The 15,691-nt window shown below is 36.0% G+C and overlaps 1 protein-coding gene across 3 annotated transcripts in view; it reads left to right on the top strand.

Moving 5' to 3' along the window:
• Nucleotides 1-15,691, top strand: part of ITGA1 (integrin subunit alpha 1) — a 328,522-nt gene that overhangs the window by 210,983 nt on the left and 101,848 nt on the right. For all 3 annotated transcript variants that reach the window (XM_030927043.1, XM_010386058.2, XM_030927042.1), the window contains exons 2-3: nucleotides 824-944; nucleotides 12,910-13,022. In XM_030927043.1, the coding sequence (XP_030782903.1) occupies nucleotides 871-944; nucleotides 12,910-13,022 (187 nt within the window). In that variant the 5' untranslated portion in view covers nucleotides 824-870. The remainder of the gene's footprint in view (nucleotides 1-823; nucleotides 945-12,909; nucleotides 13,023-15,691) is intronic.

Raw genomic sequence — 15,691 nt, forward strand, 5'->3', positions numbered from 1 at the left:
CAAAGCAGGAATTTGGCACCATCCATTTGAGGTGGTGATTCTAGAACTTCTTTAAGAGACAGTCTCACTTACTAAGAGTTTCCACAACCTGTACTGTGAGAAAATTAAAAAGAATTAACCCTCATCAAATATGTAGTATGTGCCAGGCATTGGGTAGACCCTTTAGATATATCATGTGATTTAATCTGGATAACAACTGGTGAATTTATTAACACCAATATTATAAGGAGGCTTCAGAGAATTAGTGTAAGTTCCCATCCAACACTTGATTAAGGAAGGGAAACACAGCAAATCTCAGGCCTGCATGGGAAGCCATCTCTGGGTGGAGAGCATCAGCTTGCCTTTTCCTTTGGAAGCAGCAAGGAGAACATCTATTTTTATAAAGCTTTACATGATTATATGTGCATTCTCTATAGTTGAAATGGGAAAATGAGCTGTTCAGAGTTCACTGATGGCCATGGTTTTCTGCAGGGCTCACTGCTGGCAAACTATCTGCAACTGTATTAGTCATATAAGAATCTGAGTTTCTGCCTGCTCTTTTCCACACATTCTGAAATCCTCAGCTCTAGGAATGGTACAGATATTAAATTAGTATGGAATTTTTTTGAATGTTAGTATTTGTGTTCTTTAAAGTCACTATGTTGATTTACAGTTAGTAATACAGTTAAGAATGGGGACCTTCCTTGAGTTTTCATTCTTTGAGTTTCATTTTTTTTTAATAGAAACAGCTTTTGATGGTAACCTCAACAATGCCTTCCATAACTCAAAACATGACGGAATCTTAGTTAACTTTATGTAACTGGATTTTGTTTTTCCCCTAAAGTTGTTCTACACTGCTGCGTATCATTCAATGTTGATGTGAAAAATTCAATGACTTTCAGTGGCCCAGTGGAAGATATGTTTGGATATACTGTTCAACAATATGAAAATGAAGAAGGAAAATGGTAAGCCCATGGGTTTTGTTGTTGTTTACTTATTTTACAAGGTAATGGGAAATGTTATTTGATTACAGTTTCTTTTATGAACAAAACTTTAACAGAATGAATTATTTATGGTGGAAAATGCAATCTAGTCGTTTGGCAATGGAAGCTAACCTAAAGTAAAAAAAAAAAAAAAAAATTCCTTGGCAATATTGGAGGAAGGGATTAGTGATTTTTGTTGATGCCTAGATTGACCTCAAGGAAGTTCTGTATCCAAAAAAGCTATTGTTCCATAATTATGTTCTTTTGGCAAGAATTCTTTAATTGTTCTCATTTCAGAGTAGCTTAAATGCACCTGTTTGAAATCCAGTAGGAAGGATTTGGAGGCAAATGAGATGGTGCTCTGAAAGGGTTAATATCACTTCCGTGAGTTTGGGCTTTACTGATTTATTGAGCTTGGTCTAATGTTTACAATGAACTTTATAGGGTTTCTTGTATCTACCTTCAAACCCTTTAATATTGGTTAAGTTCATTGTAGATATTATTGTTATTATTATTATTTTCAGATGGAGCCTTGCTCTGTCACCCAGGCTGGAGTACAGTGGTGTGATCTCAGCTCACTGCAACCAGTGCCTCCTGGGTTCAGGTGATTCTCCTGCCTCAGCCTCCTAGTAGCTGGGATTACAGGCACGCGCCACCATGCCCAGCTAATTTTTGTATTTCTAGTAAAGATGGGGTTTCACCACGTTGGTCAGGCTGGTCTTGAATTTTTGACCTTGTGATCCACCTGCCTCGGCCTCCCAAAGTGCTGGGATTACAGGCACAGCTCCTGGCCATAGATATGATTTTTAAAGTATAACTAACTTTTTGAAAATTATGTAAACTGAATATTAGAGCTCTTTTGCTTAATATTTAATAGAATTTTCAGTAAATGCAATTTTTGTTTAATTGGACATTATAGAAAAAAAGAGCAGTAGCTAGTTAAACTTTAGTTTAATAACTTAAACTAAACAAGCCTATATTTTTAGTAGCTATAATAATAAGCAAAAAGAGATTATATCTACTTGGATAACAAGGATCTATGAATCACTATAATTATTTCATTAATAAAAATACGTGGATTTTCTGCATTTTGTTTTATCTTTTAGACTTGCTTAATTTGATAATAATGCCCTAAAGACTATAAAAAGTAATGAGTTCTCACATTTTTTAAGTACATTATTTTATGCTAAGTATAAAATAGAATTTGTTGAGATACTTCACTCTTTTATTCTCCTTACATATATCTCAGATAACAAACCTAATGCTAGACGCTAAGTTTTTAAGTTCTCTTTCCCTCCCTCCTATACTCTCCACCCATCCCACCCCCCAGTTTTTAAGGTTAAATGAGTACCACTCTCCCTCGAGACACTAACTTTATTCTTTTAGGAATTATACCTTCAATTCAGGTACCTCTGGGAGAGTAATGATGAGTAGACCAACTGGCCAGACCTTGTGCATAAGCTATAATAAACAGAAATGCAGTACATGTTATTCTTCAAAATCTTAACTTTACAAAAACACATAAAAGTTAATTTTCACTAATTACTAATAGTTACACAAATTTTAAAGAGGAATATAGTAAATAGCAAATTTTAAGACTTAAACCACCTACTTAAAATGAAGTGTCCCTTTAGAGATGGTTAAATATTGCTAAAATATTTTACGAAATTCTCATTTTCAGTTTCTGATATGAGAAAAACCTATATGTTTTCTTTTTCATCAGTCCTATCTTTGTGATTTTAGAAAAACCTGATGTCAGAAGTCCTTAATTATATGAATGAACCTTAGTAGAGTGAAAAGGGGTTCATATTTCTTTTTAGAAGCCTTAGTGCCCCCATTTGATCTCTTCAGTCACTGTTTCTCATTATAAGAACCTATCCTATTGTGAGATTTCCACCCTCTAAATTCTACAGTCCCTCTTTTCAAGGCACCAGAAGTCAAAGCAGTGGAAAATTGAGAAACCAGGCCTGAATGAAGCCTTGATGTAATGAGGAATGTCCTTGCTAAGGTCATTCTACCTTTGTAGAAGGTTAAGGTATGGATAAGGAAAAAGGAAGACAGCCAACACCGGGAAAGGAACAAAAGAGTGCATAGATTGGATAGTAAGAGTAAGGTTGCAAGAAGGATGTTGCTAATGGTCTGTCTGAATGAATCTAGACTGGACTGACCATCAGAATTCTACATGCATTTGTGAAGTAATGTTAATAAGAGATGAGGGACTATGCCTTATATCTTGACTTACCCATAAAACTGAGTTGAATTGTCTCTGAAAATGTTTGTTGGTGGGTTAAGGTTTTTTTATATAGCCATAGCATAAATGTGGGTCAGTCAATCAACAAGTATTTATGTAATACATTTTATGTGTCTGGCATTATGCTAAATTCCATGGGAAATGTTTACATATAAAGCAAATATAAAAGCTGTAACCTAATCAACGACATACATGAAATGCTTAGGAATAGAGAATAGTGCCAACAACCAGTGCAGAATAGACTATAAATTCAACAGGAATTCAAAACAGGAGGAGATGATTCTTGGTTCTTGACTTAAATCTTGAAAGATGACTTAACTTTCAATATGAGAAGAAAAATGTCACTCCAAGCTTGGGAAGCCACAAGAGCAAGGGCCCAGACTTGAGAATAAGTGAGTGTGTTGGTAAGTAAACAGGCCTCATATTGAGATGAAAGAAGAGGAAAGGATGATGGCAGATCTTGAAAGACAAACACAGGAGCTTGGACCTAATATGAGGACATTGAGAAGCCATCGTAAGTTGTCGTTTTATGAAACTTCATTTGGGAAGTTACATATAAATTGGACTGGAGAATGGGGTGCTTGAAAACTGGGAAATATATAGACACTCAAGAACTATAATCTGCTACTTAAAGGATGAGCCTTCAGGCTGTATTGGGGCAAACAGAAAAAAAAGAAAGATGTATTCAAGACAAATCAAGATGAATCAGTAAGTCTTGGTGGAAGTTTGGAAATGGTCAGTGAAGGTGTAGGAGAGGTCAGATAGATTCCAAAATTTCTGTGCTCGCTCACTGGGAAGTGGGTTGTCATTGAGAGAGAAAGGGAAATCGACTTATCAGGAAGTGGATAAGTCTGTTTTTAAATAGCTTGAGTTCAAGGTGATTTCTAGGTAGTGGGAAACCTCAAACTGGAATATAGGTAAGAGGGAGAAGTTAATGTGTTAGTGGAAATGCCTAGAAAACAAAGACTGATTTTGCAGCCCACTTGTAACCCTGGGCACTACCCCACATCTAGCATGAGGCCTTATACATAATATGCTCTCAATCACTATTTGTTGGCTGAACAACTAAATCTAGTTTGACACTTTGTTATCATCAATTAAAAAAAAAAAAAAAGCTCCTTAAAAAATAAAATTGAATGTGGCTCTCCTAGGGAAATGAAACTACTTAGGACCAGAGCTGTAATACATTTCATCTCTACACTCAGCCTTGTGCCTTTTTCTTCATTAGAACTATATTTAAAAGTAAATGTTGTTAAAACCTATTTTTGTGGTAGGTACCAGACTTTACATATTAATATGTGTGAGTTTGTAAGCATTTGAATGTCGATGATATCAGAAACCTAAATCTCACGCTGACATTTATTATTTACAATGATTTTAGGGAAAAGTTGTGAAAAATCAGAGCAACCAATAAGATGTGGGCAATTGAATTTAAAAGTAAGCAAATTACAAATACCTAAATTTCCAAACTTTTAAAGATGGCATGGTAGCTTCATATTGTTCTAAAGAGATCTGGGATCCAGTAGTGCAAAATAAATGTAGAAACATGTTTGGATGTTCTGTAAGTGCTTATAAAATCAGATACATTGCAGACTTACTTCAAGAAATGCACCACAGAATAATTGACATATTTGGAGGAACATGGATTTTGTTATTTAATTATCTCTAGAGGTAGGCACCTTCATAAGTCATATTTACTGCTCATGCTTTTGAATTTCATAACCTCAGATTAAAAAAAAAATTCATCCAGACCCATCTTACATTGTGGCTATAGTATACCTATAGAAGGAGCACTTGTTGGCCCATGACAAGTACAGTCTGTGTATTTGAAAACATAGCTTTAATTCTTACGAAAGAAATATAAGTTAACAGAAAAGGTAGCCTTATGTCCTCTTTGCTGTTCAGAAGTTTGCTGTGAAGTATAATTTATATCTTTGGCTCGGAAGCCACATGCTTTCTCAGTAGCAGAACACATCATACATCTGTTTAAGATCAGTCGTTGTTCATTATGTTTAGCATGAGCTGGAGCATCCAAGTAATTGTAATGTGGTTCAGAAGAATTCAGAAAGAACATAATTGCCTTCATAATTTTGCTTTGAGGAAAAGAAATTCAAACATGCTCAGCACAGCACAAGCCTTCCAGATTTCCAGATTTAGTGGTAAACATCAGCATGGCCAAGTCTCAGCTGAATGGGAAAATGTGAGAGGTCTGTTTGGGGCTTTCCACTCTAATCTGTTGCTGCTTTGCTTCATTCCTTCCAGCATGTATGCCTACCCTTTTAATTGCCCTTCAAGCAACCTTTCTTGGGGGCTTCAGTGATTTCGCTGGACCTGTCTGAACGCAAAGTAGATTTTCAGGATCCATCCTTGCCAACCTTCAACCCAATGTTTATCTTGACCTCATGCCTTTTCCCTAGAGGACACTGCTTTATGCCAGGTCAGGGTACCAATGGACTCATGTGATTGATGCCCTATTCCCAATATGTCTGTACTGTAAAAGAAAAGAAGAATCCTGGCTGATATGGAGTGAGCTATTCCAGACTGGGGAGGAGAGACATTTTAAGGGTTTACACAATTTTCTGTTACAGATTTTAATATGCTTATTTTACATTGCTTCTATGCCTTTTGAGGTTGAAATTTCCTCATTACCAAACTTGTCATTTCTTTGGCTCCCTTCTTTTCCACCCCTCCACCTTTTATGAGCAAATCACTGCAGTTGATGGGGTCACCGTGTAAGTTTCATTCTCTCAGACGAAAAAATGCTTATTCCATTTATTTAAAAAGAAACAGGCGAGCAGAATTTGCTTGGCATTCTGAGAGTGACTTTGGCTTGATCTATGTATTAGACATCAAGGTAAAGTTAGGTGAAAAGGATGTTAATGAAATAATGTAAATATAAGACACTCTTCTCCAAGAAACTATCTTTTACAGGGAATAAAACATAAATATGAAGCAGAGACATCAGACACCAGCTACTCTTCAAATAAATGTAATAATGGGCATAATAACAAGATGACTATTGTGAATAGCAAATATTTCTGCTTACTAAATATTATTATAATTATAGCTTATTCATGGAGAAATACGTTTCTCTCACTTCGATGATCCTTGAGTTGATCAGATGTTTCTCCAGAAATCAGTAATGATATCCATAACATGTTTTGATCCTGTTAATCTGCATACAGGTCATTGCAAAAATGCCATATAAAAAGCAAGATCTAATAGAAATAAAATATAATAAGTTAAAACTAACTTGCATTAAATTTTAGAATAATGATACTCATAGTTTATAAAACAATGTGCCTGGGCCTTCACATTGACCCTGTGGGTTTGGGTGGATATCATTGTTATCATCTGTATTTTCTAGACAGGAAACTGAGACAGAGAATGAATGTTCAAAGGTTTAATATAGCAAGTATGTCACGGGATCAGGATATGGAACACCAGCCTTCTGACTTTTCAGTCAATTGTCTACCTCTAGCAATAAGGATTCTCTAGCTCTTTGACCTGGAGAAATGCCTTTGGTGTCACTCAAAGGCATGAATAGCATCCCACTTATGCAGAATATATATCCTCTAAAATGGAAAAAAAGATTTTGCAATCCAGATCTCTTGGCTGGTCACATAAGTGTAAATTTCCTCGTCTGCCTTATTCAGATTCTTAAGTACTTGACACAGTCGTTAATTCATTCATTCAATAGATATTTATTGAATGCCTATTTTTTGCTTGGTACTAGTATGGGCACTAAGGATGTGTTAGTGAACAAAATAGAGAAACAAATCCCTACCGTTGTGGAGCTTATATTCTTTTAGGGAATAGAGAACAGAAAATAAATAATGAAGTTAATAAACAGGTAGTTTACATCAAATGCTAGAATAGGATCAGTGTTGTGAGAAAAAATTGAGCAAGATAATAGATTGAGAATGCTGGAGATTCCTGAAATTCTATAAACCCTATGCTGATACTTTTCTAGGATCTTGTTATTTTGATGCAGTTTGAGAAAAGTGAGGCTTACTTAGGATTAAAGTTGTAAGATACATGTACTTTCAAGCTTGTTATTAAAAGTTTCATGTTTGTTTTCAGAGAAAACAGATACTAGGAAAATACAGAAAATTAGCAGTCCTATGATCTGCTACCCTAGTCTTTACTGTTGGTCCCAACTCCCAAATTCCCTGTCTCAATCCTGGGCTCCTATACTCTACCACTTTCTGAGTGCTCACTCCACAGTCTTCACTTATCTCACAATATGCAATAGGCTGTGGTTGAGATTGCTGTATCAGGTCAGTTTCCAATTATCACCATACTCTAAGTGCTTTCTCTTGCCCTAGAGGTCAAACATAAACTCCAGATCTTTTCCTTCAAAGCTAAATTCTTGCCAAATCTCAAGCTCCCTGTTCCTGTGTATAAGCAAGCTTTATCCTGAGTTCTAGCCACCCATACTTTCTCATTATCTTCCGTTTTCAATCTTCATTCTCCTGTCTCCACACTTTTCCCTGAGCTATCCATATCTCCCTTTCTTTCTGCCTTACAATCCACAATAGCTCTCCTATTAGCATGCTCTACAAGCTATCAGTTTTATAACTGATTTTCATCAGTTATCCTAGATTTTTCCCCACTTGATATTACATGTTTTCCAACTAGTGAGTCAATTCTTCTCTACAAACTTGTATTTGTTTTAGTCAGATGATGGAATCTTAGAATTGGAAAGGACTTTGAGGGCCTACCTCCCATCCACTATTAAAACCATTTTCCGAAACATCCGTGGCCAGCTGCAACCCACCTCATCTTGACCAGAGGAGCTGCCTGACAGATCTACATATGCCTTATCATTTTAAATCTACATTGCTCTCCGCAAGCCCAGCACCCCTCTACCTCTTCCCTAAATCTTACTAGGTGACTGCAGCTACTATTTTCCAAAGAAGAAAAAGAGAGAGAGAGACAGAGAGAGAGAAGCTACTAGGTCAAAATTTAATCCTCACTTCCTGTTTCAGTTAACTATTGCTGCATAATAAATCATTCCAATACTTAGTGACTTGAATCAGCAATGGTCTATAATTTCTCAAGATTTCTGAGGATTGAATGGGCATTCCCCTATTGCCTGGGCTCATCATCTGGTCCCTCAACTGCGGCTGGAGTGTCCAAGCTGGCTTTCCTCACATGTCTGGAAGTTCCTGCTGTCAGCTAAAGCACCGATTCTGTTCCATGTGGCCTCTTATCCTCTATTAAGCAACACTGGGCTTCTTCGTATCATGATGTTCTCAGATTTCAAAAACAGGTAAAATGGAATCTATAAAGGCCTTTTAAGGCCTAGCCTTAGAAGTCATAGTATCATTTGTGCTGTATTCTATTTATCAAAACAAATCCTCGATTCAATGGGTGGAAAAACAGATTCTACCTCATGAAATAATAAAAGTCAAAGTCATGTTGCAAAAATGTACACAATTCCAAACCATCAACCACCCTTGCAAACTGCTCAATACTGGGTCGCACAGAGTGCTGCCTAGGGAATGGTCGCTCTTCTTCATTTTTAAGACAAACCTCTCTTTCTGGATCCACCCTGTCTACCTGCTCAGAGATTCTACTCCCTCTCCTCTGAAATCAGGGTTTCTCTTGTTACTGGTTCTTTCTTGCCATCATTTAGCCATATGCAGGTTGCCTCCATGATAAATTTAGACACACCTCAAGATGGTTTGTCATTGCCCCCCCAAATAAAAGCCACATTTATTAACACTGCCCATCTCCCTCATTTTTAGCCAAGTTACTTGAAATGAAATTTGCCACAAACATATACCTCTCATTCTTGCCTCCTATTCTTTATATTATTTCCTTCTTTGGTTTCTGTGACACCACTGTTTTCTGATTTTTGCTCCCTCTCTGATTGCTGTTACCTAGTTTTCTTCCTTTGTTCATTGAAACCTTAAGTGTTATTTCACCTTCAGATGTCAGCATTTTATGCTCTTCTCACTATATTTCGAGGTGGTAATATTTACTTTTAGGGCCTCAACAATGCTCATATCATGCTCATACATGTTCCACATGGTTTCTGAGATGTTCCCCAGCAAGACTGAGTCCACTTGCCTACAGGAGTAACTCATTATCAGTGCATCCTTTCTTGGCCTTTCTTCCTTCCCCCTGTTCTTTTCCCCATCTCCACACTTACGCATATTTGGAATTGTCCCCAAAAAACTTAGCTGTAACAAAGTTTTTTGCCTTGGATCTACGTTTGGAGAAACCAGAACTAAGACAGCTTATATCCTGAATATTTATAGAGTTAGTCCTTCCATCCTCTGTACTTCCTGAATTCAAATCCTCATCTGGATTACTTTAGGAATTCGTATCTTGTCCTTTGACTCTGATTTTGTTCCTCTTCAATTTACTCATGACACTTCAAGCAAATAAGCTTTGTAAATCAAAAAGGTGATCATGTTATACCCCTTTTTAATAGCTTCAGTGGTTCCCAACTTCCCCCTACATAGAATAAAGCCGAAGATCTTAAAGCTGACTATGAGAACATTCATGATCTGGACTCGTTTTACCTCTCTAGACTCAACTTCTACTGCAGCTATACTGAGCTACTTGGCATTTATCAAAGGAGTGGTGTTCTTCTTACTTCAAATACTTTGCTGAAGTTGCATCAAGTTCAGACCTATTCAGTATTGCAATAGTACATGTATAGTTGTGCTTCTCTCTCTAAGTTATAAGCAAACTAAAAGTTGTGTTTTATACACTTTTATGTCGTTTTATATCCTCAAGACCTGGCATAAATGCCCAGCATGTAAAATGTTGTTAATGAATATTAATTACTCTAGCCTCAAATTAAATACTTTCTATAATTGTAGGATCATTTTTTTCTCTAAACTGTTTTTAACTATAAAACTAATTTATTCCATTACACATTTTAAAACTGAAAATATTAGGAAAAATAATCATAGCCTCATTAATGTAATTTGTTATATTCTTGATGTATTCCTGATTAATCTTTTAACATACATGTTAGTTGCTTAATCATCTGAAATAAATATGTAATAATAATAATAAAAAGAACTAACATTTAGACAGCACATACTATAACCCAAATACTGTTCTAAGCATTTTATATACATTAACTTATTTATTTTTTTGATGATCCTCTGAAATGATCTCCATTTTATAGATTAAAAAACTAAATCACAGACAGGGTAATTGACTTGTCCTAAGCCATACAGCTAAGTAAATGGTAAAGCCATAATTTGAACTCATATAGACTGGCACCAAAGTTCATGCCATATTTCATGGAGAAAATTGAATTATTTAATACACAGAAAGCACTTAGAACAGGGCCTAACACACGGTATAAATTCAATAAAGCCTAGCTGTTATTATCAGTGGTAGTATAATGAACATAATAATTTGGTATCTTTCAGCTTAAATTAGGGCACAGATTTTTACTTAGTTAGATAAATTTTCACTCTGAGTTTGATCATAAATAATTTTTCATCCTACCATACAATGAATGTACAATATGCTATAGAATGATCCTGTAATAATTAGTTTTTATTTACCATATTTCTTTTACTCTTTCATAATTATATGTAATACCATGAGCATTATCTTTGTGCATTAACCTTTTTCCCTCTTATTTTAGGTCATTTTATTTAGGATAGTTTCCCAGAAGTAAAAATTATGTATTAAGGGGTTTGAACATTTTTGTAGTTCTTTATACACATCAGAAATTGCTCACCAAAGGCATTATATTAAAACTATGTTTTAGAGTCTCAGTAGCTTAATGTTTACAATTGTTTTATTAAACTTATTTTCATTAATACTAGTATGCCTACAGCGCCTACACAAAATAAATCCCATTTCTTTTCAATATGACAGACTTTCAAATCTTTAAATTTTCAAAATGTATGCCTAATCCATTTGTACCTCAGTGCAACTTCTCAGTTTTTCTGCAGACATTCTTTCTCCATGCCAAACATCCCTAACTTTCCCAGCATCTTTTGTCTGATAAATTTACCAGACTCCTAACTATCTGAGTCATAGTCTCCTAAATACATTCCATTGTGCCTATGTCCCTCTTAATTTAGATATTTCAGACATGGCCTGACCAGCACAGAACACGGGGGGGGGGGGGGGGGGGCTATCACTGCTTGATTGACCAGGGCATCTATTTCCAGCACTGCAGACTAAAGTCACATTAGCATTTTTGGCACTAAAATACGCTGTTGCTCATGTTTATGTGCTGTCATCTAAATCCTCCACGCCTTTTTCACATGAACTCCCATTAAGTGAGGGTTCCCACATCCTGCACTGATATAAATAATAGTATGCAGTTGTTATTTATGTAGGTTATTTATGTAGGTTCTAAGTAAACTTTAGTTTATTTGTATTTATTGTTCCAGAATGTTGAAATTCATCTGAATTCCCAAGTATGTATATTGATAAACTTGATAAGCATTTTTTTCTTGCTCTGTCTTATGGTGCTGATTGATAAGTATATTTATACTTTCTATATCTTCACTAAAGTCATTAATAAAGTTGTAACCTGGCTGGCCTGGTGGCTCACGCCTGTAATCCCAGTACTTTAGGAGGCCAAGGTGGGCGGATCACGTGGTCAAGAGACCGAGACCATCCTGGCCAACATGGTGAAACCCTGTCTCTACTAAAAATACAAAAAATAGCCAGGTGTGGTGGTGTGCACCTGTAGTCCCAGCTACTTGGGAGGCTGAGGCAGGAGAATCGCTTGAACCCAGGAGGCGGAGGTTGTAGTGAGCAGAGATCATGCCACTGAACTCCAGCCTGGCAACAGAGCGAGACTCCCTCTCAAAAAAAAAAGTAATTAATTAATTAAAAAATAAATAAAATTGTAATCTAACACAATCCCAAGTACAAAATCTCATATTACGTAATTACAGTCCTTTGGTTGCTAGCAGTCAGAGTTTTTGGATATGGCTACTTGGCCAGCAGTAAGTCAGCAACAGTGGATTCACCTAAGTATCTTACTATTTACTTCAATTCATTCGATTCCTGAAGATATCATGGTTGACTTAAATGACTTGTTGGAACTAAAATCAGTTGTGATTATATATTTTTTCCATTAATTACTATTAGAATGGTTTTATAATTCTGTTTAAAAGGAAAGTAATTGATTTTAACCTGGATCTCATAAACTATCCTTATTTTCTAAGCAATTATAAACTAGCACATGCTAATATTAAATCTTATGATGATCCAATGTTTATATTTCCTGACTTCTCTATAAAATTAACAGTTTATCATCGGAAAAAGTCACTTATACTTCTACGTGTGTTTTATAAGATAATACAGTAACAGACTTAGCCAATAACTATTGATTATTTCAATGCCCCAGTAAAAAATATGATAAAGTAATAAACAAAATAATGAAACAATCTCTGAAATATCTCTCCTACATGTACACACATACATGTATATACACACATATATATGTATATGCACACATATACGTGTGTGTATATGTGTATCTGTATGTGTGTGTCTATATATACTTTTTAATCCACATCAATATGCAAGAGGTAGCCTCTCTGCTTAGTTCAGATAACATTAAATTACTAATAGCATGATTATTATCTGATTATGAGTGTTATTGTCAATTATCTTAAAATCAGTCTTGAAACAACTCATATAAACTGTTTCTCAATGTTCAAAATTTTTACTGATTTATTTGACTTTCAGGGTGCTTATTGGTTCTCCTTTAGTTGGCCAACCCAAAAACAGAACTGGAGATGTCTATAAGTGTCCAGTTGGGAGAGGTGAATCATTACCTTGTGTAAAGTTGGATCTACCAGGTATGTAAAATAAAAAAATCTGGTTTTAGGCCAGGTGCAGTGGGTCATGTCTGTAATCCCAACACTTTAAGAGGTTAAGACAGGCATATCATTTGAGCCCAGGAGTTTGAGACCAGCCCGGGCAACCTGACAAAACCTCATCTCTACAAAATACACAGAAAAATAGCTGGGTGGGGTGGTGCACTACTGTAGTCCCAGCTACTCAAGAGGATGAGGTGTGAGGACCGCTTGAGCCCAGGAGTTTGAGACTGCAGTGAATGGTAAGTGTGCCACTGCACTCCAGCCTGGGTAACAGAGTGAGACCCTGTCTCAAAAAAAAAAAAAAAAAAAAAAAATCTGATCTTAAATTATGCCCAGTATTCTCACTGAAAACAGATTTTGGGCCGGGCGCAGTGGCTCACACCTGTAATCCCAGCACTTTGGGAGGCCGTGGCAGACGGATCACCTGAGGTCAGGAGTTCGAGACCAGCCTGACCAACATGGAGAAACCCCGTCTCTACTATAAATACAAAATTAGCTGGGCGTGGTGGCACATGCCTATAATCCCAGCCACTCAGGAGGCTGAGGCAGGAGAACTGCTTGAACCTGGGAGGCAGAGGTTGCGGTGAGACAACATTGCACCATTGCACTCCAGCCTGAGGAACAAGAGCAAAACTCCACCTCAAAAAAAAAAAAAAAAAAAAAAAGAAAGAAAAGGAAACAGATTTAAATCAATTCAAGAAAATATTAGAAGTAATCTATAATCATTTTTCATATAATCATTTATAATGTATAATCATTTTTCTATAATCATTTATCTTGCAGATTCACAGAGAATGCCATTTCGATTCCCTCTGTCCTTAATTTGCTTTAGAAAGTCATCAAGGAGCATAAACAAATTTGAATATCTTACTAATTTTATAACTTTTAACTCTCTGCATTTTTCAGGATTCTTTCTAATTCACGGGTAATGTGAAAGAACTTCTCCAAATAAACCTGCCCACCACATTCCCTCCACAAAATTTAACTTAGTGCCTGGTTTTCAAGAGGAAATAGAATCAAAGGAATTGTAATAGATAAATTTAATTTTAAAAATGGAATTGCACAAGATAAATTTATATTGAAATAGATGTATTTGACAGAAATAGTTGGAACGTGACTGGAAAATTCCTACTATAATTATCTAGAAATTAGAACCCTGGCAATGTTATATACAATATTGCATACTACGGAAATGATTTATAGTCCCACAAGTTTATTTCAGATATTGTATTTTTCGGTTCTCCTTTTTTCAATTTTCTATTTGTTTGTTGTTATGAACTTTTTTTTCTTTACATGCATAAGCATACTTACAACAGCTGCTTTAATATCCTTGCCTGATAATTCCAACATCTGGAATATCTCAACATCACGTTCCATTTATTACTTTTCCTTGAGGCTGCGTCACATTTTCCTGTCTTGTCTTGTGGGTAGTAATTTTGGATCATAACCTGTATTATTTTTTTAAATTACAGGTGTGGAGATTCTAGATTCTGTTATATGCCTGTGAATAGTCTTAACTTTTCTTATTAGCAGGAAATTTACTTGGCTCAACTCAATTTCCAAGCATTGACTTTCTTGCAATGATAAGTAGTTAAAATCTCTATTCAGGTTTTATTTCAGCTGGGCTATTGGAAATATACTCTGTAAATTTACTATGCAAGTCATCTAGTTATTTGGATAAAATACATATGCATATTATAGAACTGCTGTTTTGTGACTGTTTTTAGAAGATATACTACTCTCCTCCTCACTTTGCAGTTGCTGCCATTGCTCCTAATCTCTGTTCTCTTTTTATTCAGTACAGTAAGACTAGGAGTTCTATTTGAGTTTTAGCCACTGACTAGGACCTTCCCTAGGTGGGGGGTGGGTTAGGGGTGGGGGACAAAAACAAAACAAAACACAAAAACAGGAAACTCATTTAGTGCCAGTATCTTCTTCCAAGTATGGATTCCCCTCCAGTTTCTGCCGCCTTTCTAGTGCCTTCAGGTGATTGTTTCATGTAATTTTTTTTTATTCTTTCGAGAATTTATAGTTGTGATTTTCAGAGGGGCTGTTTTGATAGGAGTTACTCCTTCTTTACTGGAAATTAGAATAGTTTTAAAATTAGCCTAGAGATTTTAGCCACATCAAGAACAGTAGGGAAGTTTCCACTGTAGTCCCTAATTGTCCCAGGAATGCTTTTCCTGGGTCAAGCTTTGTATATAAAACTCTAATACAGATTACTCAAGATCAATGCATATAACCACCCAGCTCCAGGTGCTTTCAAAGCAAACCAGACTAAACTCTTGGACAAAGACCATTGCTCAGATCAGGAAGTCCAACTGACCATTCCAGAATCTCTGCTTCCATTCCCCACTTTAAACCATATACAGTCTTAACGTGCAAACAACTTCTGGAACAAACGGTGAGACAAATCTTTCTCAACCTGAATTTTGCCTCTTTCTAATATTCCACTCTACTAAGAAGATTCAGAAGTTCTCTTTTTTTCCTGTCCAGTCTTTTTTTTCTTTTTAGTGTGAGAAAGTGGAACTTCTTACCAATATTGTCAGGCTGGCATGCTTCAGGCTTCAGAACCCAGCATTCCCTTCAGAATGTCAAATGTAGTCTCTTTACTGTGTTTCCTTTATTGAAACTTCCTGGACACTGCT

Source organism: Rhinopithecus roxellana, chromosome 3 (assembly GCF_007565055.1).
Source record: "Rhinopithecus roxellana isolate Shanxi Qingling chromosome 3, ASM756505v1, whole genome shotgun sequence".
Classification (NCBI taxonomy): Eukaryota; Metazoa; Chordata; class Mammalia; order Primates; family Cercopithecidae; genus Rhinopithecus; species Rhinopithecus roxellana.